The sequence below is a fragment of the Syngnathus leptorhynchus genome, chromosome 17 (assembly GCF_054491065.1).
Source record: "Syngnathus leptorhynchus isolate UIUO chromosome 17, UIUO_Slep, whole genome shotgun sequence".
Classification (NCBI taxonomy): Eukaryota; Metazoa; Chordata; class Actinopteri; order Syngnathiformes; family Syngnathidae; genus Syngnathus; species Syngnathus leptorhynchus.
In genome coordinates this window covers 3,151,769-3,177,065 of record NC_141211.1, presented here as the reverse complement: position 1 = coordinate 3,177,065, position 25,297 = coordinate 3,151,769, and the positions used below count along the sequence as shown (strand labels likewise).

At 50.6% G+C, this 25,297-nt stretch overlaps 5 protein-coding genes across 13 annotated transcripts; 2 read left to right on the top strand and 3 right to left on the bottom strand.

Moving 5' to 3' along the window:
- Positions 1-1,274: 1,274 nt before the first annotated feature.
- On the bottom strand, positions 1,275-3,420 carry mis18a (MIS18 kinetochore protein A). The gene is made up of 5 exons (XM_085936486.1): positions 2,997-3,420; positions 2,765-2,831; positions 2,444-2,566; positions 2,174-2,276; positions 1,275-1,579 (listed from the first exon to the last, which is right to left on the bottom strand). Exons 1-5 carry the CDS (start codon positions 3,232-3,234, stop codon positions 1,508-1,510), a joined length of 603 nt encoding a protein of 200 aa, XP_085792612.1. The 5' UTR covers positions 3,235-3,420; the 3' UTR covers positions 1,275-1,507.
- Positions 3,192-5,406, top strand: haus1 (HAUS augmin-like complex, subunit 1). The gene is made up of 9 exons (XM_085936485.1): positions 3,192-3,820; positions 3,894-4,068; positions 4,158-4,293; positions 4,377-4,511; positions 4,623-4,746; positions 4,853-4,918; positions 4,987-5,058; positions 5,151-5,198; positions 5,296-5,406. Exons 1-9 carry the CDS (start codon positions 3,800-3,802, stop codon positions 5,338-5,340), a joined length of 822 nt encoding a protein of 273 aa, XP_085792611.1. The 5' UTR covers positions 3,192-3,799; the 3' UTR covers positions 5,341-5,406.
- Positions 5,407-5,506: 100 nt separating this feature from the next.
- On the bottom strand, positions 5,507-7,479 carry cfap298 (cilia and flagella associated protein 298). Its single transcript, XM_085936484.1, has 8 exons — positions 7,362-7,479; positions 6,843-7,035; positions 6,589-6,756; positions 6,440-6,507; positions 6,210-6,368; positions 6,007-6,138; positions 5,842-5,937; positions 5,507-5,751 (listed from the first exon to the last, which is right to left on the bottom strand). The coding sequence occupies exons 2-8, from the start codon at positions 6,979-6,981 to the stop codon at positions 5,641-5,643; spliced, it is 873 nt and encodes a 290-aa protein (XP_085792610.1). The 5' UTR covers positions 6,982-7,035; positions 7,362-7,479; the 3' UTR covers positions 5,507-5,640.
- Positions 7,480-7,607: 128 nt separating this feature from the next.
- Positions 7,608-23,344, bottom strand: synj1 (synaptojanin 1). Of its 8 annotated transcripts, none has more exons than XM_085935297.1 (29): positions 20,915-23,343; positions 20,055-20,214; positions 19,900-19,986; positions 19,509-19,776; positions 19,204-19,429; positions 18,912-18,995; positions 18,654-18,731; positions 17,785-17,846; positions 17,297-17,393; positions 17,043-17,218; positions 16,852-16,933; positions 16,570-16,722; positions 15,922-16,087; positions 15,798-15,821; positions 15,344-15,535; positions 15,173-15,257; positions 14,950-15,090; positions 14,676-14,868; positions 14,458-14,616; positions 14,218-14,374; positions 13,885-14,008; positions 13,608-13,820; positions 13,385-13,463; positions 12,950-13,295; positions 11,303-11,431; positions 10,831-10,868; positions 10,556-10,730; positions 10,273-10,481; positions 7,608-9,946 (listed from the first exon to the last, which is right to left on the bottom strand). In XM_085935297.1, exons 2-29 carry the CDS (start codon positions 20,176-20,178, stop codon positions 9,209-9,211), a joined length of 4,605 nt encoding a protein of 1,534 aa, XP_085791423.1. In that variant the 5' UTR covers positions 20,179-20,214; positions 20,915-23,343; the 3' UTR covers positions 7,608-9,208. The 8 variants fall into 8 exon arrangements, with proteins under 8 accessions (XP_085791423.1, XP_085791424.1, XP_085791425.1 ...); XM_085935298.1 differs by having other exon boundaries at positions 21,062-23,343; XM_085935299.1 differs by having other exon boundaries at positions 10,273-10,478; positions 20,055-23,344.
- Positions 21,198-25,167, top strand: LOC147043037 (lysosomal proton-coupled steroid conjugate and bile acid symporter SLC46A3). 2 transcript variants are annotated; one of them, XM_085935307.1, is made up of 6 exons: positions 21,199-21,693; positions 22,250-22,465; positions 23,185-24,058; positions 24,153-24,236; positions 24,311-24,467; positions 24,946-25,167. In XM_085935307.1, the coding sequence occupies exons 2-6, from the start codon at positions 22,271-22,273 to the stop codon at positions 25,067-25,069; spliced, it is 1,434 nt and encodes a 477-aa protein (XP_085791433.1). In that variant the 5' UTR covers positions 21,199-21,693; positions 22,250-22,270; the 3' UTR covers positions 25,070-25,167. The 2 variants fall into 2 exon arrangements, with proteins under 2 accessions (XP_085791434.1, XP_085791433.1); XM_085935308.1 differs by having other exon boundaries at positions 21,198-22,465.
- Positions 25,168-25,297: the final 130 nt, after the last annotated feature.

The following is a 25,297-nucleotide window of genomic DNA, read 5'->3' as shown; positions in this document are numbered from 1 at the left end:
ATTGTATTCATTTTGATGAAATGATGAATTTGTTTTTATTTGCTTCATCCCTGTCAAGCAATGTAGCGCTTCTACCGGCTTTTGGGTGTGTCTGCTTCTGTTGTTGTTGTTTTTTTGCACACAGAATGTTGTTGACTTGAGTAGGACTAAAAGTGCCACCATCACCTTTTCATTTTTTCCTGTGCAGTCAAAATATAAGAGATTTTATTTGAGTACTTGTCAAACAGGTGCCAAACCCCTTGAGATGTTTTTTTATTCCCCTCTGCTCCCCCAGAAAAGTCATGAAAGAGATGCTGAGAGCCAATCAGGCGCCGGTGTCTGTGGCAACAGCTGGAGCCGCCATTGGTCGGCAGCAGCAGGCAGGAGGCGACGGGATTGGCTGACGGAGGCTTCGTAGCCTCCATGGCAACATAGGAAGCGGGGAGGAGATGCTGTCTCTGCCTGTATTATTCATTTGGGGGGGGCGAGGGGGGTCTTGACAACCCAGATGATTGGTCCAGGTCCTAACTGGTGCAATCAAGGCAGCGAGTTGTGCAATGTGTGCAAAACGCGAGCGGGGACTAGGATCTCACCTTCTCAAATATGGGGGGGGGGGGGGGGATAACGGAAAGGAGAGGAGTAACTTTTGTTTGTGGTCACACCCAAAATGTCTGGTATCACCTCATATAATGACATCATCCCGAAGAGGCAACAGGCCAGCCAACGTACCGCATGGTGCCCTGTTGCCCCGGCGACCGCTGCAAGGATAAGGCACGCCGGTTGGACGTGGCAGCGGCAGCATTACGGGATGGGCAGGTGAGGGGAAGGTTGACGAGAGGACGACTGTCTAGCGAGCCTCGCTAGGCACATTACGTCTGTGTCCTACTATCGACGCCCGCCAAGACCCCAAAAGCAAAAGTCCATCCGACCCCAAGCAGATAAGCGCAACGGACTCGCGGGGATTATCCGGATCACTTTAAATGCTTAACACTGTTTTTCTCCACTAATGACAACAACAAAAGGGAGGTGGCGGAGCCTTTGGGTACATTTGCATGTGGTTGCTAACCAAAACAGCAGCGCCTCAACAGCCACAAAAACTGACTCACCTCCATTCAAGGAGAGCTCGGAGCGCAGGTTGTATACTCACAAAACACGCATCCGCACATTTTCACCCAATTGGTCTTAAGTTCAAATGCCCGACGATGCCTTCGAGACCGACAATCGTTTTATTTTGAAAATATGCACGCCTTACGTGAGATGGGGCCCAAGGGGCAAAAACTTTGGGTGACCGCAGATAGATATAAAACAAAAGATACTTTATTTACTTAACGACTGAATGAGAAAGCGGTGAACAATATAAACACAAAGCAACCAAAACACAAGCTCGCATGATGAAAACGTGTAGACACAGACATGCACGCTGGAGAAGAAAATACACCTCAAAGGAGGTCCGATGTGCTGACAGACACAATTTGCCCTCCAGGAGGAGGAGGAAGAGAGCCGGTGTGCTTTTGGGCTTGCCACGAGTTCAGGCCTTGTCCTGAGCAGCGCTCTGCAGCTCCTCCACATGGCGCGCCATGGAAACAACCATCATCTTCATCTGTGGGGGGAGTCAGGTGGGAAATTAAAAAGGAGCAGCAAGAAAGGCAGCAAGGTCCATTTTAGAATGGGAGCCAGACACATGCTCAGCCGTCGCACGCGTGTCAGGGTTGCGTTCCTCCAAAAAAGACGATGTGGCTCATCAACACTCTGGCCACTTGATTAGGTACAGCTCCTCATCAAAACCATGAGCTATTCATTTCCTGTCCACATGTGCAAGCTGAGCACATGCACAACATGTTTTTCTCCTGCTCAGCCTTTTGTCTCTCCTCTGGTAGAAGGCTCGACCACGGCGCCCCCTACAGGCCAATCCAAGTACTGATTTCCCCACCAAACAAAGGCCATAAAAAAAGGTAAACACCCTGCGGACCCAATTTTTGTGGGCGTACGGTTTTTATAAGATCAAAAGCAAAAACGAGGGGAAAAATGCAGATGTGATGACCGTGTGTTGAGAATAGCTCATTTTTATCTTTTTCTTTTGTCGTAAGCTTCATGTCATCATGAACAAACGATGTCATGAAATCACGTTTGTCAAGTTGGACTCAGGCGCGGTCAAGCTGGAACAATCCACATTTGTTTTTGTCTTTGTTGTTACCTCAATCAGCAATTGCTCAACCTGGCTTCTGTACTCCAGGGTCACCAGCTGCTCTTTGGGGCCCTCTGCTGACAACTTCTGTCTGGCCGAGCCCAGCACGTAACTGCAAATATTACACACAAACAATTGTGTTCTATTGTTACCTCTTTGTGTATCTGTTGCAGACATTTTTCTGAACCATTTATTTTTAGCTCTCACATTTATACAGTGTGTGACAATTTGCAGTCAAGCTAAACATAACCCAGCAAATCCGGGTTCAAGGCAACTTACCTGTCAATGCGGGCCACGTTCAAGCAGAAGGTGTATCTCTTGTGGTCCAAGTTCTTGGGCGTAGACCTATAGATCATCCCGAGAACTGTGCGGCATCCCACACACATCAAATCTACGATCAGACTGGTATGGGGGGGAAAAAAAATGGACAGGTCTCAGCTTAGCTGAGCCAATTTCCCATGGTCGATGCATGTTTCTGGCATGTGGAAGGAAACTGGATTACTTTGGAAAAAGCCATGCAAGCCCAGCAAGACCTCTGCCTGAAACGGGATAGACTTGCCAACCACATGAATATGCTCTACTGGCTCCAACGTGTCTTACCAAAGAGAACCTTTGCTGTATTCATGCAGACGAGTCTCCTTAGTGACTAGGACGTTGTTGGTGACTCCTGAAAATCAAAACAAACAAACAAGCATGGCGTCAAATGGGGGACACTATGGAATCATTCATAGTGGTGTTGATGCCATTGGAACAGGTATGAGCCAGTGACGTCATTTATTGACTTCAGTAGAAGTTGTGTAAAAGACAAAAAAAAAAAAAAAAAAGCACTTACGCTTGAGCTGAATGTGAGTTTGTCCGTCTTGGCTGATGTCCCACGACAAGGAATCCCCGACGGGCAACTTGCATTTGACGCAGATGAACACCACCGGACCGTCGTCGTCCTCCTGCGTCATCGTTGAGTTGGGAGTAAACAGCCTCTCCTCAACGTCGCTGCAGTTCACGGTGAACGTTTGAAACGATTCGTTGAGACTTTTCATGCCGTCCGTGGGTTGTTTAGCCCGCGCCGCCATTTTCTGTTTCCGTTTGAATCTTCGCGGCGCACGCGAGGATGGTGACCGGAAAAGGGATAGTTCACCACCCTTTAATTTCCATCTCGGGTAACCGTGGCGGCCTAGGGACAAACATCCTCAAAGTAGTTAAAACGGGCGGAATAATATCAGTTTACTTGTTAATTGATAGTTTTTCCTTCTTATTTTGAAATTGTCTCTTTCTAAGAGAGCGGATTTTGGGTAAGGGGTTCAATTCTCTTGAACTCGTATTTCATCTTTGTATCGTAAAGTTGCGGAAGGCGGAAACATTTTTTTTTCGTTTTTAATTAATAGTTTATAATGTGTCTAAACTTTATTGTATTGACTTTAATGCATTAATATACAATTAAATTGATTTATAAATCACGTGTTTAATTCACACGTCCTTACATTGTCGTCTGATTGGGCAACAACCCGGAAATTTGGCAAAACAACACGGAAGCGTTTCGGAATCATCCATACGTCACCGGCAAGCGCGAAATTGAAAAGCAACACGGAGCTCTTCTTGACATCGAAGAATTGTTGCACATACTTGACTTCCTCGGCCATGTCTGAAAAGTTCCAGAGGGTAAAGAGCCTCGTGTGACTTCAAGTTCTTTTCGTTGCATTGGTTGTCGTGATCATGCCGTAACTTTGTTTAGGTGAACCGTTGGCTGGCGGCGGAGTTCGGCGATGAGGCGGTTCCGCAGTTCGAGGTGACCGCTCGGACGGTGGACATTTTGGACCAGCTCGCTCAATCCAGTGAAGCTCGATGCCGACACGGCAGCCTGCTCGCCGAAGACCTTCATCAAAAGGCGGCCGAGTACCAGGCAGACGGTGATGCAAAAGCCACAACAGCGGAACCCTGATTCAAGTCGACCAAGCTCAACTAAATTGATTTGGCCATGTTCACCATGTTCCTCCAGCCGCTCACCTTCAGGCCATTTTGCGTGAAGACTTGGGCATCTCGCTCGCCAGCTTGCCCAAATCCTGTACGGACTACTTATTTTCTCTGGTGGACAGCGCCGTGGTCCTGGCGGTCCGAGACACGTCATTCTGCAGGTATGCATCGTTAGCGGGCTCACCTTGCTTGTGGATGCTACATCAGCGTGCTAGCCGCTAAGAAGTGACGCTATGTTCCGCAGTTTGACGCTGGCGCTGAACCGGCTGAGCGACGAGCTTCTGGAGGAGGAGAAGTCCGAGACCAAGTTGGACCGGGAGCTCCTCAAGCTCAGGAAGAAGCTGAGCGGCGTCTTGGTGCTCAGAGGACAACTGCAGGAGTATGCAAGCTCTTCGTGTTCCTACACATCTTCTGAGAGAATCGGACTTTTATTCTTTAAGTCCCCCCCCCCACCCTCGAGAAGACATCTTGTTTTGTGTCCCTTCCGCAGGGACGTGAGCAAAATGCATCAGGAACAAATGGTGGCGAGCGCCATTACCGAGGAGCGCCAGCTCAACATGGACTTCATCAAAGCCAAGACAGAAGAAATCCAGCACAGACGGGAGGCCAAAGAGGTCGGAAAGTCGCATTCCAAAAGAACAAGATGGGCTATTTTAGTCCGTTTGAGAAAATGATGCTTTATGCTGCGTCACCAAATTCTCGTGTAATCGATTTGGACAGGCTGGGCTGGCTGCCAGGAACATGAAGGAGTCGCTCAGCCATCAAGCTTTAGTGCAACTCTCAGCGGTGAGCCCAAGCGACATCATCAAACTTTGCAGATGTTTGTCTCACTCCTGTTGTCTTGCCTCGAGTAGGAAGTGACCGAGCTACAAGCCCAAATCAAAGACCTGAATAAAAAACTGAAGCCTTTCATGGACCTCAGCCCGGTTAGTTTGGCTTCCAGGTTTTTTAATTTAAAGGATGTTCTTTCGTTGAGGATTTGAATTTTGTTTGCTCAAAACGATTTCTTCTACTGCAGAGCCCGTCTCTCGCTCTTGTCAAAATTGAAGAGGCTAAAAGAGAACTGGTAAGCGCTTGACCGCAGGAATGTGCTCAATTGAACCGAAATTTGGCTGGGAAAAATAATAATAATTAAAAAAAACCTTCCTTTTTACCTTTTCTAGGCGGCACTCAACACCCAGCTGGAGAAGCACGTGGACTTCAAGTGATGCCAAGCAATGAGACCTAAAGGAATGTTATTGTACATATTTGACAAATAAAGCCAAAAAATGGACGTGGCCTTGTGTCCCAATTTGTGTCGCTTGAGCACGTTGCCATCGATCAGTCTGTTTTTCATTCGCATCAAGCTAGTGGAGGAATTCTTAAGGCAAATGCTTCTTTGGGCTTCTTTGAAATTCAGCCGTTTATTAACATCGTTCCATTGTCTGTGTGTGTGGTTGGTATTTTCGTCGAGAGGGAGACGGGTGGGCGGATGTCGAGAAACATTGGGGGGGGGGGAATGAAAACCATTACCTGGGTCCCCATTTAATGTTGGTCAGGCCTTGAAATTGCCTTTTGAGTGCTTGTCGATCAGACCACTCCGAGTCCATGTAGCTGTCGTCGTCTGCCTCCTCTAATTTCTAAAAAAATAACAACAAACGTGGACACTCAACACATTGATGAAGCGCAAACGTGTCACATCGTGTCCATTCGAGGTTGTTTGGACTCACCTTGAGCTCCTCCTGCCGCCTGTAGTAGTGCATCATCATCTGCTTGTGCTGCTCGCCGGTGACCAGAGGCTCCCTCGCTGGCGCTCCCTGTCCTTTCTGCGGCGGAGCAGCACGACAGCTTCAGAACGTGAGAGCACGGAGGCAAAAACAACAACAATGCTTTACCTTCTGGATTTTGACCACCAGCTTGGTCTTGTCGTTCTTGCCGATGTAGTCCTGCAGCTTCTTGTCCTTCTGAATCTCCTTGGCGGCCCACCACAGCTGGCACTCGGACTCCTCCAGCACCTGCAGCGACGCCTGAGGGGAGAGGGGGCTGGATGATTTGGGCTTGGTGAAAATGTAATGCGTGTACCCCAAAATCATCTCACCTGTGTCCCTGACAGGTCTTCACGGTCCTCCAACTCCATTCGGATGGGGTCGTGAGGAGGCAGGCCCATGGGGTACACAATCATGACAGCCCCGCGCAGCTGGGCCAGGGCTTCCTTCACCATCGCCAAGGTCACGCACACGTTGACCTCGGCTTGTTTCTTCCGAAGGCCGGCGCGCGGCTGCGTTAGCATCGTGGATCGTCGCCGTTGCAATTCATGCGCAGACTTACTTTGGAGATGAGGGCCTTTGCCTCGTCCACCGTTTTAAGTAGCACGGCTTTCATTTTCTCATTGGGAGCTGACGCAAAGAAAACGAGACATCAAGTGAATTACAGCGAGAGAAAAAAATAAAAAGACTGGAAGTTGTCCATCTGCCCACCGTGTCCGTTGCGCCGGCCGACGTCGTCCTTCTTGAAGACGGCGCCACCGCTGGGCACGCACTTGTCCTCCCACTCGTCCTTCAGCTTCAGGTCCACCAGCTGCTCGTCCGTCAGCCCTTGCATGTTGGGCGGCAACGTGATGCCGTGGGCTGCTAGCTCCGTCATTTCTGAAACCAGAAGGGAACCCCCCCCGTCCCATTATCAAGCATGCACACACATGTAAATTTAAATTAAATTTCTTGAAATGTCTTACCTGCACATATTCTGTCGACTTTGAGCCTCCCATTGTAAATGGCGACGATGTCGCGCACGAGCACGTCGACAGCATCTTGCACGCCGGCGCTAAACAAGAATTGGCTCTCGTCCCCGCGCTTCACGTGAAGAATAACCATCTTGGAAGACAAGTCTTCCCTTTCTCAAAAAATTTTTTAAAAAAAAAAGCGCGCCTGAGGGTTCAAATGCCACCAGGCAACACAACGTTACCATGGCAACGGACGAAGCTTCCAGAACAAACAAAAGGCAAAAGCTAAAAGCGTTGGCTTGTGGGTTTACCATAAAACGGAAGAATGACACCCAAGCAATTTTCAAAAGCGTTCCTAAATCGACATAAATGTCGAATTCCAACTTAATATCGCAATTGTAAAAGATAGTCACCCGTATTTACATTTAACAGTTCAACATCTACAACATAAAAAGTACTTCGAATGGGGCATCGGAATGTTTTTTTTAGCTCGTCCCGTGTGACACATTGGGTTAATTCAGTCAAACTCACCTGTTGCGGTGCCAAAGACGAATAAAAAGCCACAGTCGGACGTTCACGTTTGTTTACAACCGGTGACTGGAAACGTGTTTGGAACGATTCGCATCAGAGGACCATTTCCGGTTTGTTCTTCATCGTTCTCGTCAAAGACAGCTTTTCGAATTGAGCGGCACTGCTGGACTCTGCTGCCGTCCTGAGGCCAATGGAAGAACTGCAGATTAAATCAATCTAATTTAATGTAAAAGCCAAGACCAACCATTCGGTTTCATTTTTATTGATTTTTTTTTATACATACAACATAAATTGCCTTTATACATCAACGTGCATACAGCTTTGCACGTTAAATCTGGAATATTTACGGATATAAACATGAATTTCATGTTGCCTTTCTTTTTTTTTTTTTTTTTATACATAGAATGTTCACTGGCACAGACTCAGTTACTATTACTATGGATTACGGCCATTAATTAAAGTGGAGAAGGGAGAACATCAACCTCACAAAGTCAGATTGTGGCATGTGAAATCTCAAATGCGACAGAGATAAGCTGCTGGCTTGTGGATAGTAGGACCTATATTTATATATTTCGATAGATATGTATATTTTTTTGTACTTCACACACACCTTGCCTTTCGATTGGCGAATGGTTTAGATTCAAACAAGAATTAGCGGGCTTTCGTGAGATACGTCAATTTTGGTCATATTTGCGGTAAACTCAACTGGTTCACATGATTTCCAAGCGAGGCCGGAGAATGAAGACAATTTCTAAATGCGGGTTCAAACACGACACAAATGACAGAAAAAACACCCTGTAAACACACACACACGCGCACACACATCACGCCACAGTTTGTACCAGGCATCCACTAGTTGGTTGGAATTTTAAAGCTTGCCGCTTTTGACGGGGCAGTCAAATATCAGTGCGCTGGGATTTTCACATAAGCATGTCTGTATAGGCACCCTGCGCCGTCGTCAGACTCTGCGACGTACATTCACGGGTGGTGCGAGCCCAGCGTGACCTTTGACCCCGTGTGGACAGGTGCGCAAATATTGGACACAAACATTTAAGAGTCCAAATTTGTGAAGCTGTGCTTTCAGCGTAGTACTACGTTTTGTGCCACAACATGCCGGGGCAGGATTTAGCTCTACTGCAAGACATGCCGCGTCATAAAGCCGCAGAGGCGTTAAAATAGTCGCATCAATGTTCTGTGGCGGTGATGTATAGTGATCATTCTCTTCCATGAGATGGCAGAAGGTGCAAGTGGATATCAAAGTCAATTTGCAAGGAAATTGAGAGGTCTCTTTCAGCATACAACGGTCCCTTGAGATGCTTTTGGAATACGAGCCGTCGCTTGGATGAATTTTTATTTGGATTAGTGGGAAGGGCAGAATAAGGCGGCGCTAACGTGCCTTTTATCTGCTTTGCTAATCGCCAATTTAAAAAAAAAAAACATTTGCAAAAGTTGTGCTTGCGTTTTCTGAGTTTTCAGGTTATGTGTGAGCGAATGTTGTGACTGTACCAAGTACTCTTAAGATAAAATAAAAAACAACAGATTGCATTCGCCTTCGTTTCCATAAGGAAAGATGCTAAATGAGATGCGTTGTTTTGCGATATGTGTGCGGTCGCCGAACTAATTCATCTCGAGACACCGCTGTAAATGTTGGGAAGCACAGAAACTGACCTTGATTAAAAGTTTGCAGAGGCGCCACAGCTCATTTAAAAAAAAAAAAATGAATCATTTAAATCAAGGGACTAAAATGGGCGCACACGTTCCGGCTCGTCTTAAATACTCTCACGCAAACACACAAATATACTGTATACAGCTCTCTACGTCTATCATGGCTCCATCTCCATCAGCGTTCAGTTGGGAAAGAGGAGGCAGCCGGGACCGGATCCACCGGGGGGGTTGGCGACAGCGGCGCCGGAGCGCGACGGGACTGGAGGAGGAACGCCCGGGATGGAGCTTAACCAGTCGGGTTCGGGAAAGAGGGCCGTGTTAGGGGGCAAAGTTTTGGCCCGGGGCGCGGGGAAGGCCGGGGAAGGGTTTAACCAGTCCGGCTCGGGAAACAGGTTGAATTCGAGGGGAGGGGCCGACGGGACCACAGCTTCAGTTACCCAGTCCGGTTTGGTGAGGGCGGCGGAGCTGGGGGTCGCGGCAGCGGACCCGACCGGAAGCGGGAAGTCGTCGTTGAAGGTGACCCAATTAGGAGGCTGGCGGTGGAGCGGCAGGACGGGTTGCGTGGCCGAAGAGAGCGTGATCGGGGACGCGCCCCGGGAGAGGCGCTGCGGGCCAACTGTGGCGCGGACGGGCGGCGCCCAATCGTGCTGGCCAAAAAACGGGTTGGTGCTGCAGGGCCGGGCGGGGAGCGGCTCGGCGGCCAAAAGGTTTGGGGAGGCGCGCAGGGTCTCTTGCGAGCGGCTGCGGGGCATAGCGGGCGGCGGCGGGAGAAGGCCGGCGGACATCAAGGACGATAAGGAGGCGGGGACGGAGGGCGGACTCCGCAGGGAGGAGCCGCGGGTCAGGGATCGGGAAGGGATCAGGAAGTCGAGGGCGTCCGGGCCCTTGGGCTTGGATTGGACGCCGTTCACCCCGTTGGTCTGAGACAAAAATAAAATCATCAATCGCAATCCGCAACAAGCACATGAAGCACGAGCACAGATGAATGAAAGACAATCCTAACACCTATGAAAGCACACAGAAAGGAAACCTAAGGAGGACATAACAAAAAGGAGGAGGCGACGTGCAGATGCATCGATAGACATCAAGTACCTGTCACCCTGACGGCTTGTCCGGCTTGTGAGAGAAAGGACAAACGAGTCAAGAGACAAAAGCCAGAAGAAGACATTAAGCTCGGCAGAAAAGTGAGAAGGCAAGCAGCTCCTTTTTCTCAGAGGCCGAAGAAAGGAAAGACCCGGTCACCAACCTTGGGGGCAGAGTCGCCTTTGGCGGCGTCCGGCGGCAGACCATGATGAGATCGGGAACGTGGCGGTGGCTTAGGAGAGGCCAGCGTCTGCGGCGGGGCGGCGGGCGTGGGCTGCATGGGAGGAGGCAGCTGAGACTGGGTCGGGCCGGTGGGCTGGGGCTGTCCCGACGGTCTCGCCGCAGGGGGCACCGTGGGCAGCACGGGCCCTGCTGGAGGGCAGCGACACAAAAGTGAGTTTTCGCTAAGGACGGCGGGCGCCATAGTAGCAAAAAGCGGTTCGCACCTAGAGGAAGATCAGACGGTTTGGCCGGTCGAGGCGCCCCGGGGTGGGTGTCAGTGTTGACTCGAGGGGCCCCCGGGTGCACGTCGGAGGCGGGGCGGGGAGCACCGGGGTGGGGCAGAGGAGAGGGACGAGACTGCGGAGCCACGCTGATCACGCCGGCTCGAGGGGGAGGATTCTGGTGAGAAACCACAAGCGCGGGATGAGAAAAATTAGCCGTTGCCACCTTCCTGCTAACTCGTATCGTTGCTTTCTGAGCGGTTGAGGCGGGAACCCACCGGCCTGGAGGCACCCGTCGCTGCTGCCTGGCCTCGACCTGAAAGCGTTCACACAAAACAAAGCATGTCAAGCTCGCTTCCTACGCAACGGAAGGACAACAAATCGGGTGCTGTGCTAAAAAAATACATCGCAGATGCTAAGAGTTATTTTCACGAGATGATCTTATCTTGTACTTGACCAAGTGCCAAAACCGGAGGAGTCGTTGTTTGAAGGTGCTTTCATTTTAGCATCTAGTCGCTTGTCAATTCTTTTGCCAGTTTGAGGACCGCCGCTTTGCGCCACTCACCTGCGACGGATCGAGGGAGAGCCGGACTTTTTGATCCTTTGCCGCACAACGGAAACCAAAAGACACAATTGTCACACATTCCCTCCCTCCCCCTCCTTCAACAACGACCGATAGCATAATTAAAGTCATCCCGCTAACGGGCTGTTTTCTTTTGGCTGGGCGAATGAATGAGCCGAAGATGCTACCTGAGGGGGGCGGCGGGCGCTGGGGCGGCGCGGGTCTCACGGGGGGCGCGTTGGGTCGGGGTGGGGGCGCACGCCTGGGCTCCAAGCCTTGGGACGACGGCGCGCCGGGCTGCAGGTCTGCAGGAGGGCCTGAAAGGAAGAAAATGAGGATGTTAGAATGTCTTGAAGAGCTCCATAAGTCATTCCATCGCTGACTTTGATGCTTTGGTATTTTGATGACAGTTTATTCCAAAACCAGACCAACCGTGACTTTGATGGAGTAAGAATTTATTCGACAAAGTTCAACACGAGCAGGAAATCACAAAACCGTGACAATTGACGAAAAGGGATTTTTTTTTTTCTTTTTCTCCAAAGCAGGCACAGACCGTGTCGAAGCGCACTTTGCATGCATGTCTTCCACCTTTGGTGCACCGGTTGATGCATTGTTGGCGCTTTGTGAAGACGAGCTTTCGGTTCGGCTGACAACCTGGAATGAAAGACAAAAGACAAATGAGTCGTTGACAGCTCAGCATACGACCGTTCGCGATGACTGTCGGTGGCACGCGACGTACCGGCGGCGTCCGTGACCTACTTGGCTTGAGCTTAAGAGTATCTACCGGTATGGAAGCCTACCGTGCTTTACTTGTGAAATGTCATCCTTTGGTATTTGTCCCATCATATAAACTACAAAGTCTTGTGGCATCATTTGCTATGTGAGTTCACCAGACACAAACGGCTTTGTGACACAACTTGTTATCTAATCGTTCATCACACAGGCGATCTCTAACTATCAAGTTGTCAACAATCATTTTGACGAATTCAAAAGTAAGGAATGCTTGCTGGCCGGCCCTTGCTAACATAGTTATACATTTCAGACAATAAAATGAAATAAAAAGCGCTTACTTGTGTGGTCATCCGGGATGACGATGGGATGGTTTTGCTTGTCCGGCCGTCGATTACAATCGAACATCCTGGTGGCGGCCTCATCGTGTGTGGCTCTTGCCCATTTCATGCACACCACACGCCCCTCTCGTCCAAGGTCAAGGCCCCTGTGCGTTCAGAACTATCCCGTCTGTCTCGCCGATGGAATCGGGCTGTCTTCCCAGCCGAGGGTGCCGGACGCACGTGAAATGGTCGTTATGTTTCATCTCGAAAAACAGGGCGCTAACAATCTTAAAGATGAGACATGTTGAAACCAACGTCTTGAGAAGTGAGGGCAAAGTCCCGATTGTATTCTTGTGGATGTTTTGCAACGTGTTCTGTAAAGCGACGCTACGAACAAAGACGACTTTCACGACTACAATAAGTTAGTAATTTAAGTGGTTATTTGTGGAAGACAAAATATATGCCTGCGAGTATTGTTAAATTAATTAATTTAATTTACAAATTAAATGAATTGACCGTCTACGAGAGTCAAATTATCCATCGCTTAGAGCGTTATGACACCGCTAAGTGGATGCTAATTGTTAGCCTGTCTGCACTTTTGTGTTAGCATGATGCTAGGGAGATTAAAGGCAAAGCTTTAAAGTTGTTTTGGTCAACTATTAAACATCAACTTTGAGTGGCAAGAAACAGCATGTGTTTGCTGACAAGTCAAAACAAAACATTGATCGGAGCAATGCCTCGTGATTTTGCTTAATCCTCGTCACGTCACTTCACGTAGCTTACCTTGTGAGGGTCGGGCCGGTTGAGAGGTGCGTCCGGGCCTGCCGGCCACCGCCTCGCTGTGGGTGGGGGAGGCGCAGGGGCTGCCTCGCGGCGAGGTCATCGGGGAGGAGCTTGACGCCGAGTCGGCGGACGGCTGCAGGTGCTGCGGAAGGACCGCCTCCACCTCCTCGTCCACGTCGCCCTCCATGTCATAGTCGTCGTCGCCCATGTCGGCGTCTTCGGCCAGCAGGGTGGAGCTGGCCGAGGTGGGGATGCTGCCGCAGATGCGCTCTACGCTCATCTCCTCCTCCAGGCTCTTAATCCAGCCGGGGCTCTTCAGGCGGATGTCGAGCATCTTGCCAAGAACCTACCAATTGGAGTCACGTTCTCAGAACTTCACGTCAGCGGGTCTATTTTGTGTCGCTAAAGAAGAAGTTCAGAAACTGAACAACTTACAGTTGATGCGCTGAGAGACAAAGCGGCCAGAGCGGAGTAACCGTCCAGGAACGTCACCCACATCTTCTCCTCAACAAATCTAAAACAGAAACTCTCATGACAACCATGTCAGCCATCTTGTGAGTGACTCATATGATTCACTTGAAAAGAACGAATGAATCAGAGAAAGTTTCATTCAATTGGTCATTCTGGACGACTTAGCTGCTTTCTTGGCCGGGCTCACCTGATGAGGATGACCTCGCCGAAGCTGGCAAACTTGTCGAGCAGCTCGTCGATGAGCGCGTCGTCAAAGTAGTCGTCGGGTCCGGACGAGCACAGCGACACCAGGACCGTGCCGTCTGGGGGTCCCTGCAGGGCAATAACATCCTTGTAGACCTGGTGCCGGGCCTCCGGGTCCACCTCCAGGACATCCACATCCACGATGGCCACCACCGGCCTGCAAACGCATCGTTATTATCTTCATGATCTGAAGAAGAGCTTGTGTTTTAGAATGCAGTCACCTGTGGTCCGAGGTCTTGAGCTCAGCCCTGCCGTAGTACTTGAGGGTCCCGGGGCTCCAGGGGTAATTGGGGTCGTCCTCGTTCTCGCCTGACGTCGAAGCGCCAACCACGTTCATCTCCCCAGCTACATTCAAATAAGGTTAATCGTCGTAGTTGAAAACGTTTGTAAAAATGTGTTCCTCATCATTTAGAACCAAATCCAAACTTAAAAGACAGAGTTTTTACATTACAATTTCCTTCTATTTTTGCAAGTGTGAGTCAAGTCCAAATTTTTGTTTTTCTATTTTTTTTCCTAGGACTCACGATTGCCGTCGATGCTTGCGGGTTGGCTACCTGTTTTGTCAAAGTTCCACTTCCTGCGCTTCCACAGGATTCGATCGGTCCAGGCGGGCGTGCGGCACTTCTCGCTGGTGTCGTAGTCCTCTGAGAAAAGGTCGTACTTGTACGTGGGTGCAAAGTCCAGTTTGCCTTCGATGAATCCCCGGAACACCTGAGCCACAATGAGGCCTCAGTGACAATAGTGACACAAAATTAAGTATGATAAACTATTTGAATGTCAAGAAAGGACTGTACCAGTCCAGCGTTCTTCTGGTCAAAGAGCTGGTCGCCAGCGGTCAGTGCATCCCAGTTCTGTTGCCTGATCAGGTCCTTCACCTCCTCATTGGGCAGGTTGATGCGGTAGTTGAAGTCGCCGCACCAGAAAACGTAGTCGTGAGAGTAGAGCAGGCGGCCCTGGAGGAGGAGAAGAACAAAGAAGGTGCGCTTGGACGGCTATTTGCGGGCGTTCTTACCATGGGGAAGCTGAGCCTGCGCGTGATCTCGTTGTAGTCGTCGTTCCTCTCCTTGACCTGCGACTGTCCGGCGGCAAAATGCGAGCACACGAAGCAGATGCTGGTGGTGTGGAAGAGCAGGCGGATGGCCACGCCCCCTTTGTTGCCCGTGGCGCCGCCCATGCCCGTTTTCACCGTGTCCACTGCCACGTCCCTGTGCGACAGGCAAAGGAGAAAACCTCAGAGTCGTGGATCATCGCTTTGATTTCGGAATGGAAATTGAAAATGTGTCTACCTGATGAAGGGGGCGTGCTGGGGGCGGATGAACACGAACAAGCACACGCCCACCAGCTGCTCGGAGGCCAGCAGCACATACTTGTGGTCCCGCGAGATGTTCTTCTGCAACTCGGCGGCCCACAGCTTCTGGTTGGTGGTGCTGCCGGAAGATCGGTGACAACACGAGCGCAACGATGAGGCAGCATCCGAGTGGCCTCTTTATTTGGTGCGGCGGGGCGTACCTGGCGCTGACGATGTTTCCGGCGTTCAGCTCCACCATTTCCTCAAAGCCGATGGCAAAGATGTCGACCGGGTTAGCTTTGCTGTCTGGAAAGAGGAGATAGAACAGTTGGTGATAATTCTAGCCAAGGCATTGCAGCAAGGTGAGAACGACCCCGAGTTGGCTGAGTAACCTTGGAACTCGGGGTGGCCGGCGATCTTGGGGGCGTCCAGCAGCCAGTCGTTGAGCGTTTGGTTCCGGAAGGCGATGCTGCGGAACTGCTTGCCGCCGTTGACGTTCCACGTGCCCACGCACACTCGGATCGGCTTGGGCCGCGTGTACTTGTGGTGGTTCCGGCACATACCTAGCAGCACCCGGGGCGAGGCTGTGCAAAAAGGGGGTTAGGTTAAATGCTATTTGCCACACACGTCTTGGACTGCACCTTCGATCTTGTAGTAGACATTAGGAAACTCAAACAGAAATGTCACGAAAACATAAATCATGGGAAATGCGTCCACCTTCAACACAAAGAAAAAAATGGAAGGGTGTGTGTGTGGGGGGTCAAAATCTATCTCCTTGAAACATTCAGCACACATGAAATGAGTGGCAAAGGGTGGATTCACTCGAGGGGCGCTCAGGTAGCATACCTGACTGCAAGACGGGCTCAGTGACTAACGAGAGCGCAGCGTGGAGAGAAGGAAGAGAATGAAAGGTTAGAGCAAAGTTGCAGCGGCGAGGCCAAGAGGACAAGGAGGCGGCGGCGGGACTCACCGTAGAGGCTGGAAGTGGTGAGCAAGGCCCGTGCCTTGTCGGCCAGGTCGCTGTTGAGCGTGGAGCCCAGTCGCAGGATGTCGATGGCTTCCTGCTTGGAGCTGTCAAAGAAGTTGTTCTGGATGGTCCTGGTCACCGAGCGAGCGCCGTCTTTCAACTTGCTTGCCTGGAGGCGAGGAGACCACGCCGGGTTATTTGGCGCCGTCTGCTGTTTTCTTGCCCGTGTGCGACCATGGGCTTGACTCGCCGCTTTTTGTTTCGATCCTTTTCCCCCCCCCCCCCATGAGACAACATGTACGTACATGTGAAACATGCACAAAATTGATGCAAAATAAAAAATATAAAAAACGTCAAATTGTAAAATGGCTGTGGTTGGAAAAATGTGCCATAAAAGAAGCTCGTTGAAATGGAAAGAGAGGATTCCTCAAATCAATTAAAGACCACAGAAGAAGAAAAGCTGCTCATCCCATCCCGCCACAAAGACCAAAAACGGGCGGGGCATTTGGAAAGAAGACGGGAGGGCTCAATCGGGAACTTACCGCACGTGCGGAGCGTTGCGGAAGGCGGCAAAAAGAAACGACACACAGCAGAGTTAAGCGAGATCGCGCGGAAACGCACGCGTGTACGAGTGCTGTGCGGGTGCGCCACCTTGGCCTTGCCGTCTAGGGCGCCGGTGCCGGCGTAGATCTTGCTGACCGAGTCACCGTTGGCTGACCACATGGTCCGGAACACCTCCTGGAAGCGGGCCACCAGCTGAGGCTTCTCCGTCAGGCCCATTTCCTCCAGTTGCTTGGGCAGCACCTGAAAGGCGGAATGCACTTTTTTCAAACACAAAGTAAAATCTTTTGCTTGTCGTCAATATCTAAAGAAAAAGTCTCATTATGGAGAAACACAAAAGAAACTGTCACAAGTCACATTGCTAATGTTTACCTCCAGGGCAAAGAAGGCTTGCACACTGTTGGTTCTGTCCAAACAGTCCAGGCAGTTGGTCCTGATGGTGCCGCCTTGGCTCCTATATATATAAAAATAAAAATAAACATGCTGTGTGTTAAGTGTTGCTATGTGTTATTTGGGGGCGCCACTAAAGCCTCTCTGTGTGAAATGCACAAAGTGTGCGTGACCTGGTGATGCCCATCTCTCCCGAGTAGTAGAAGAAGCCGCAGTCATCCAGGAACTTGCTAAGCTGTGGCTTGAGCACGCTGTGCAGCTTGTCTGCTTTGCCGCCGCGCACGTTCTGGTGGTAGTCGAAGTTGACCATCTTAACCCACGCCGCGTGCTCCGAGGCCTTCAGGTGACTCTGCGAGGAAACAAACAGAAGCCTTTGTTTACCGGTTTGGCGTACGGCGAGTTACGCCCGACTCGAGTGTGCTGTCACCTGAAAGGCTTTGCTGAGCATGTGTTCTCCTTCCTTACTGCCGAGCAGATTGATGATCACTTGCTTGCCGTACAACCTCTTCAAGGCGGTGAAGTGTCTAGAAAACATCAAAGTAAAACCTTCGGAAAACTTGAGTGACAATAAAAAACAAAATGTGTTCTTCAGCCATATTTGGGAAAGAGGAAAGTGAAGGATGAAATAGAGGACAAAAAAAGCCAAGGGAAGTCGGACCCTTGGCTCGGTTTGAATTTGAAAAACAGCTTCCTTTTGTCATTGTCTTCTGTTTCTGCTGCTCAAGCGGCGTGTGCGGTTCTGCACCGGCCCAAGAGAGCAGCCAGAAAAAATTGATAAGGACTGCGAGCGCGCAAGGTGCGGTGTGGAGATTAGGGACCGCCATTTTAAGAGAGTGAGCGTGCGGCCGAGCGGAAAATGGCCGTCGACGGACCGTGACGACTTGCAGGATGCCTTCCCGGCAGAGTTGCAAATACCTTTCAAAGGCTGGCGCGTTGGCTTCAAATCCTCGGGAGAGTTTGACGCGGTGAGAGCCGACCTGAAGGGCAAACACGACGCGCATTAGCACACGGCGGCCGAGTGAACAGATTTGCACAAAGACCTTGAGCGTGGCGAGGGGCACCAGGACATTGGGGGAAGGCACCTAAGCCTCACCCGACTCCACTTTGGCCACCTCCACCAAGGACTATGCTCGAGAACACAAAGGTGACAAAACATCAGGTGTCTGAGGCACTTTGGAGGCATTGTGGCAAGTCCCGCTTGTGCTCACGTTTTCTTCCGCTTATCGTTTCCTTCCTTCCTTTTACTCAGTCACGTGCGGGCTTTCTTGACAACATGCACTCTGGTAACGACTCTGGTGTGTGGGAGGCGACATTGGTGGAGGGAGCCGGTAGGAGCACGATGGCAAGAAAGACCTCAAGAGCAGGAAGCCTTGACAACATTCTAAAAGCGTCTGAAAGCAGTTCTCCTCCCCGGTCCGGCCGGTGGGTGCTGCGCATGGCCGACCGCAGACTAACAAATGAAGACGGAGGAAGCAGTCAGAGGTGGGAGGGGTGGGAGGGGTGCCAGGGGGCCGTTTTCAAACCAGGCTCGCACCTGACCAAAGAAGTCGGGGAGCTGAGGAAAACAGAGAAATGCCCTTTACCCACCAACAGAGAGTCCGAAGAGGCCATCTGTGCAATGTCACGCCGAGCCCATCTTAGGTGGGGAAAACCTGTGTGGCATTGGAGTCGCATTCTGTGTCGACATGCCCGTTTTAGTCCTGGCGTGACAACGCACAGATTCTCGGAAGAGTGAGTGAGCCCAAAACCAAGACCAGCACAAAAGGCAAGACGGAGCCTTATACCAAGTGGGGTTTGCGGTGGCGTCGACTGGTTTGCCGATTGTCGTTCAGGTACAACATAACCCCCTTAAGGGTCTTTTTCTGAACACAGCACCAAGACGGAGATGGGTTAAACGACAACGCTCGTCCGCCGCGCCGGACGTGGAACGGGACGCTCCAAAGCGAAAGACTCGTCGTCCTTAACGGCTGAGACCGGCGTCGGCCTCGTTTGTGCGGCCGACCGACCGAGCAGCATAGGAGCGGATTTGCTCGCCGCCTTACCTGGATCCCCGGCTGTTCCCAAAAGAGCGGAATGGAGCCGCGGATCTGGATGAACGATGATACTCTGTCATCGAGGAAGATGGCCTGGCCCGCAAAAGGACACAAACGTAGTCAACATTTCGGCAACATTTTCTCATGCATGACATTTAAGTGTGTGTGTGTGTGTGTGTGTGTGTGTGTGTGTGTGTAGGGGGGGGTGTTGGCATGACATGAAGGAACAGCCACGCCGCCCCAATAGACGAGCGCGTCAAACTGCTCTTGAGAGAGCGACGATTCATTTGCAGATTCTCACCTGCTCGGTCTCCACAAAGTTGGCCACCTGCCCGTCGTCGTTGGTGCCGCGCACGTTGAAGCGCGTGCCGGCCCGCTCAGAGCTGAGGCGGGAGAAGATGCACGCCTTGGCCTGCTTGTGGCCGGCGTAGATAGTGCGGATCTCCACACCGCCGCACATCAGCCGCAGCAGCCAGTCGTCGCAGTTGACGCCGTAATGCTTCAGGTGCAGGTGCAGCGACTGGTTCCTACGAGCAAAGGCCGGCGTGAGAAGACGAGACGAGGCGTCGACATCAAATGGGTGGAGTGAAATGTCAGCGCTCGTACCAGAAGAAGCGGTTGTCTGTGGTGTCCTCCAGGATGCGGCGGCGCGCGTTGAGGCTCAAGTCCATGCCGACGCCCGAGGCAGACCAGGCAAAGTAGAAGTGACCCGAGTTGAGCACCTTGCGCACCTCGCCGATGCGTTCCTCGTCGCCGGGGTCGTTCTTCAGCGACACAAAGTCCGTCTGCGTAACCCGGAACACTTCCGACTCCAGCACTTTGCCCACCGAGCTGCAGCCCGTTACTAGCACTAGGCTGTGGAGCATGGAGTCGCCTGCCGGGCAGAAGAAGAACTTTGAGAGCGAGGTGTAAAAACTCACAAGTCTTAAGCCCTTTCCTAAGTCAAGGCACCACTGTCCATGTCATCAAGTGACTCTGTTTTGTGCGTGTGGCTCACCCAGGTTGAGGCGGAGGACGCCCAAGATCCCATAGGCGTCCACTATCTTGGAATACGTGTTCTTAATGGCCTCCTTCTCAGCCGCAGCTGAAGACAAAAAGGGCCAAAACGTGAGCTGGCAACCCGAATGGGAGTCGCAAAAGAGGATTCCTTACAGAGGACAGCGACGGCACCGGATTCAAACATGAGGCACTCTTCCCGAGCACGCGTCTCCACGATCACGCTGTAGGGGGGCGGGTCCAGCTTGTGGTAGACACGATAACCTTTGCTGAAGGCCATTGTTGACACCGGATGCAATGACCTACAAGTGGGACTCTAGAAAGATAGCAAGGTCAATCCAAACATGATATACTACTGATATTTCTCCCAATCACCACATTGATCATTTGAGTAGTTAGGCTGCAGGATGAGTAGTAAAGAACATGGGATGTCTCCATGGATGCATGTCCATCGTAGACATTTTTTTAAGGTAGGGTTGTACCAAGAGGACACGCAAACGCCATACTGGAAGGCCGTCACCCAGATTCAAACCTCAAAACTGTGAGGTAGATGAGCTACCCTCTAGTCCATTGATCCATCTGACTGATTTCCTCACTGCGGATGAGGATTTCGAAATCATAATTCGGCACACCCGTCACCTTGTGTGTCTCTACACTAGAATGGCGTGAATTAAATCAGCACAATATGACAGTCAATTATCCTTTAAGGGGCCATGCGACAGTGCGTATCGCGACTATGTCCAGATTAAAAACCAAGAAAAGAGGCCGGTGGGCACACACGGACAGTCACGACTTTTATTCAAAAACAAAAATAAAAGACCACACACGCCGGGCTAACGTTACAGCGTTGTGAATGTTAATTTATTGGGGTTACTTTTTTAAAATATTTACAATAATGTTAAATTCATGGATTTGGCGAATCATTTTAGCCGCGTTAGCTTTAGCTCGCTAGCCCTAATCTCTGATTCGCTAGCTTTCCGTCCTAACGTGAATGGCTGCGTCAAACCGGTATTTACCTAAACAATCGGTCTGCTCACGCAGTGGACATTCAGGAAAATGCCTAAGGTAGTCCCGACGACGCCACTTCCATTGGTGTCACAGTAAAGAATGATACGATAAACACGGCAGGTAAAGCGAAAGTAGGCTTTTCTTGGTCGCCTTACCGAATCTCACCGCCGGGTTGCGACTCCGCTGTCACAACAAAAAATCCTTCCCGCTGTGTTGACACAATGGTACATTCCAACGTCAGGCTACGCTAACTCCGAGAGGGGCGCGGTTCAGCGAGAGGAAACAACTGTAATAATCATACGAATATTTCACTCAAATAATAATATAACTCCACAATATAATTCATAAATACACACTTAGATGTACTAAATACGAGAAAGTATGAACGTACTGGTTCAACTAGTTTTTATGATTGACAGTCTCCACTAGCCAATAGCAGTGGACTTTCAGGGACAGACTGTCCAAACGGATTTAGAGGAGGGGAGAGTGTTGGTTACTTTGACCGCATAACTCGACAAACATAATACACAAATAAAATGCAACTCATACATAAATATAGAATAGAATAAGCACAGGAGCGTGAAAATATTTTCATTTTTTAAAATAACAATCCACAGAATCCAATGGCAGCTGACGTTTGGAGGCAAAGCCGTCCAATCACATTTAAAGGTAGGCGGGGCTTAAATGTTTCACAACACGATTGACTCTGTCAATGATAAGAGAAATGACCGGCTTCATATCTTGGTCAGATCGGAGACGAAGATGATTCTAACTGCATGTTGATCGGGTAAGATGGAACCGACCATCGTGCAAGACGTGGTTAAATAGTATTTTCTTCAAATCATTACAGCCTTGAGACGGACGTGGACCTCTTTCCTAATGCACGCAACTTTCAATGTGTAGAGGGAAGATAGCAGTTGTTTTGTTCAAGAAGTCAGAGAAACATTACATCGGTGTGACAGCTTATGAATTGAGGAACCGAGACATACTAGTCATTGGAAGGCAAGTGGTGGTTAGTAATAGACATTGATCGATCAGTTTAAAAAGTATGGCTGTTTGTGTAAGATGTTAAAGATCTTATTGCTAGATGCAGTGTGCTTTTTTCCAATTGTTCAAAATATTCCAAAACAACCTTAGCAATTGGAAATGAAAGGCCATGTCCCTCAGCGTGAGTTTCACGCTTAACATTTTGATGCAGTGGAACAAGACAATAGAAGGTTTGGAATGTTTCTAGACTCTAGAATGGCATCCAATGAATGAGAAGAAAAACAAAAGAAGTGTTTTGACCCAGCAGTAGAAAATTATGCATGCTTCATTGTTTTTTTTGTTTGTTTTTTTGGTAGGAGCGCTAAAGACTGCTTAGGATGAAGGGTCTCTACCTGGTGGAGCCCGTGGTGGCGCTGTACGCCTTCTCCACGTACCTGACGTACCCTCTGGTGACGCAGTATGTGTACCGCCGCCTGTGGCAAGAGCTGACCAACAGCACCTACCCCGTCTCCGACAACACGTCCGCGTGCGCCGCCACCAACGCCAGCGACAACCAGACCGACTACTTCCAGGTGAGTCGCCGGCCGTCAAGAGAATCTGCGGGAAGTACAAGCAACAGTCAAACTACAAGCAGTCAATTTGATGTTGTTTATGGCCAAGAACAACTTTCCTTTGCCTTCTGCTAACTTAATGCTAACACACATAGCATGGTTGCGGTGTCATAACGCTGCCAAGCGATGGAAATCTCAACTCAAATGGTCCGTTAACACATATGATATTATAATATATTCTTTATCCTCTCCTAAGAACAAGAAACATTACTGCAGCTGACAGAAGTGTATTTTGGTGCAGCTTTTGTGTGCAAATGAGGTCGTCTGACTTGCTAAAGTTAGGCGCCGGGCCAGGTGCGTGGAGGTTCATTTCCGCTTGGCTCGTTTTTACTTCTGCTTTGGTCATAACATCTGGCATGCAGAAAAACTTGTCCCAATTGTATTCAAAGCTCCAAATGTTCAGAAGGGGGGGGGGGGGGAAGAAACTTCAGTTGCTCAAAACAGACATATGGACAGAAACGAACGAGACGGTCAGGAATCCTCACTAAGCTCCAGTATTATCAGTCAGAGGACTCAAACTATTTATCTGTCTGTCTTTGTGTATTCCTTGCTTGGTTAGCCCGTCTGTGACGCTTTCCGTCATGCGCTAGCCTCGAGCTAGCTAGCGGACTTTGAGGCGGGGTGAACACTGAGTGACCTGAACTTTGCTGACAGTTTGCCACGTTTCTGTGCGTGTCCAGAAGGTGCAGGAACAGGCTTCCCTGTTCTCGCTATACTCTCAGATCCTTTCGGCCGTGCCGTCTTTGCTGGTCACCCTCCTGCTGGTGGCGTACAGTGACCGCGCGGGGCGGAAGGTGGCCATCATCCTGCCGCTGGTGGGCACACTGCTCTACACGCTGTCCCTGCTACTGGTGTCCTTCTTGCGGCTCAACGTCTACCTGTTGGTGGGCGCCTCGCTGCTGTCTGCCCTCTTCGGGGGCCTGGGCACCTTCCTGGGCGGATGCTTCGCCTACGTGGCCGACTTGAGCGGCGGAGGCGACGGCCGGCGGATGACGTTGCGCATCGCCGGGCTGGACATGATGATCGGGCTGCTGTCGGGCGTGGCCGCGCTGTCCACGGGCTACTACCTGAGGGCAGCGGGCTTCGACGGGCCCTTTCTAACTTCGGCCATCTGCCAGTTCCTGGTCCTGCTTTACGCCATCTTCATCCTGGAGGAGACGGTGACGCGGGTGGACCCAGTCGGTGTCGGCGGGTGGGCCGCCGTGCGGCACATGTTCTTCGCAATCTACAGGATGTTCGTGAGGGCCGCTCCCAAGCGACGCACGCTGCTCCTCCTTCTGGTGTCCATCTTTACCAGCTTGTCCTTCACCTCAGTGGGCAGCTTCTCCTTAATCGTGCTCTACGAGCTCAAGGAGCCGCTGTGCTGGAGCGAGATTCTCATTGGCTACGGCGCGGCGTTATCCACCACCGTCTTCCTGTTCAGCTTCGTGGGCGTGGCCGCGTTCACCTACTGCGGCGTCCCGCAGCTGCTTGTCGTGCTTACGGGCATCCTTTCTTTGGCGGCGGGCATGACCATGGTGGCCTTTTCCAAAACCACTTTGATGATGTTTCTAGGTGAGATATCTCTAACAAGCGGTCGGGGTGCAGTGGCGGCTTTCGGCCAAAGAGCGAGGTGTCACCAGATGAATGCTTGCTAATGCGTCCTCAGCGAGGCTTCCCATGTTGCTGTCCATCATGCCCTTCTCAGTGCTGCGATCCATGATGTCAAAAATCATCTCCAAGTCCGAGCAGGGTGAGCGACCGCGATGCTCTGCCGCTTGTTTGTTTCAAACTATTCAATTGTTTTCTTTTTCCCTTCCTATCCAGGTGCCTTGTTTGCCTTGCTCTCCTTTGCGGAGGTCCTGACATCCAACGTGTCGGCGGCGGTCTTCAATACCGCGTACGCTGCCACGGTGGCTCGGTACCCCGGGTTCGTCTTCTTGCTGGGCGCCGGACTCTGCACCATCCCGACCATGCTTCTAGGGTGAGCCAGTGAGGGAGGGAGTGAGTGAGACCCCAAAGTAGATACTTTTTGTGCAGGAGCCCCAAAGGGGAACCCTCACCAGCTTTTATCTGACAGGAAACTTTACAACCTGACTTGGACTTGCCAGCAGCACAACGAGCGGCTGAAAAAGTGCTCGGCAAACTCTTTTTGTGCAAACGTGCACTTGGGTCGTTGCACTCTGCCTTAGAAAAACACGTGCGCGTTGAGTGCACACAAAAGTAGTACACAAGTAGTACTTCTAAAGTCATGAGCCATCTGAAGTGAATTTGTGTGTGTCTTGTGTGTTTTCTGATCAGAGTCCATGACATTTCTAGTCTGGTGATCATTCATAGCTGAATATCAAGAAGGATGAGATTTAAACCAAGGCCCGAATAGCTAACCTTATCTTTGAAACCCATGAAACTTGTGTCGTGGGAAAATGAGACTTGCCGTAAAAAAAAAGGTTTCGTCTTTCCAGCGTGGTGTGCGCGATGGGAGTGGACGTGGACGTCGAGGATGAGACGCTGAATGAAGACGAGCGTCCCCAAGCGGACAAGGACGCGCCTCAGGATGACAGCGACTGCGACCCACTGCTAAACTGAAAAACACAAGACAAAAAACTTTGAAAAAAAAAACATGTAAAGGTCAATGTGTGTGCGTGTGTGATTTCATTGTTTTTAAATACAAGTTTTCTCAACCACCACTAGAGGTCTCTGTGGAAACATCTAAAATGGGCTTGAAGAATCCAGAGCCAATTTAATAATCATCACTTCACTTACCCCAATGTGTGGGCAGATGTTGTAGCAATAACAATAGTCCTCCAGGTAGCG

Excerpts from the sequence above, each read along its gene's own strand:
- LOC147043037 (XM_085935308.1), top strand. The coding sequence starts at position 22,271 with ATGAAGGGTCTCTACCTGGTGGAGCCCGTGGTGGCGCTGTACGCCTTC. Across the intron at positions 22,466-23,184 it reads ACCAGACCGACTACTTCCAG|AAGGTGCAGGAACAGGCTTC; the intron begins GTGAGTCGCCGG and ends GTGCGTGTCCAG. Across the intron at positions 24,237-24,310 it reads CATCTCCAAGTCCGAGCAGG|GTGCCTTGTTTGCCTTGCTC; the intron begins GTGAGCGACCGC and ends CTTCCTATCCAG.
- synj1 (XM_085935296.1), bottom strand. The coding sequence starts at position 20,178 with ATGGCCTTCAGCAAAGGTTATCGTGTCTACCACAAGCTGGACCCGCCC. Across the intron at positions 17,847-18,653 it reads GCCACCGCAAACCCCACTTG|GTCGGCTCTCACCGCGTCAA; the intron begins GTATAAGGCTCC and ends TTTGCCCTTCAG. Across the intron at positions 10,731-10,830 it reads CGACGGGTGCCTCCAGGCCG|AATCCTCCCCCTCGAGCCGG; the intron begins GTGGGTTCCCGC and ends GTTTCTCACCAG.
- mis18a (XM_085936486.1), bottom strand. The coding sequence starts at position 3,234 with ATGGCGGCGCGGGCTAAACAACCCACGGACGGCATGAAAAGTCTCAAC. Across the intron at positions 2,567-2,764 it reads TACAGCAAAGGTTCTCTTTG|TCTGATCGTAGATTTGATGT; the intron begins GTAAGACACGTT and ends CCCCCATACCAG. Across the intron at positions 1,580-2,173 it reads TTGAGCAATTGCTGATTGAG|ATGAAGATGATGGTTGTTTC; the intron begins GTAACAACAAAG and ends CTCCCCCCACAG.
- haus1 (XM_085936485.1), top strand. The coding sequence starts at position 3,800 with ATGTCTGAAAAGTTCCAGAGG. Across the intron at positions 4,747-4,852 it reads ACAGACGGGAGGCCAAAGAG|GCTGGGCTGGCTGCCAGGAA; the intron begins GTCGGAAAGTCG and ends CGATTTGGACAG. Across the intron at positions 5,059-5,150 it reads CTTTCATGGACCTCAGCCCG|AGCCCGTCTCTCGCTCTTGT; the intron begins GTTAGTTTGGCT and ends CTTCTACTGCAG.
- cfap298 (XM_085936484.1), bottom strand. The coding sequence starts at position 6,981 with ATGGTTATTCTTCACGTGAAGCGCGGGGACGAGAGCCAATTCTTGTTT. Across the intron at positions 6,757-6,842 it reads AGTCGACAGAATATGTGCAG|AAATGACGGAGCTAGCAGCC; the intron begins GTAAGACATTTC and ends TTCTGGTTTCAG. Across the intron at positions 6,508-6,588 it reads CGGCCGGCGCAACGGACACG|CTCCCAATGAGAAAATGAAA; the intron begins GTGGGCAGATGG and ends TCTTTGCGTCAG.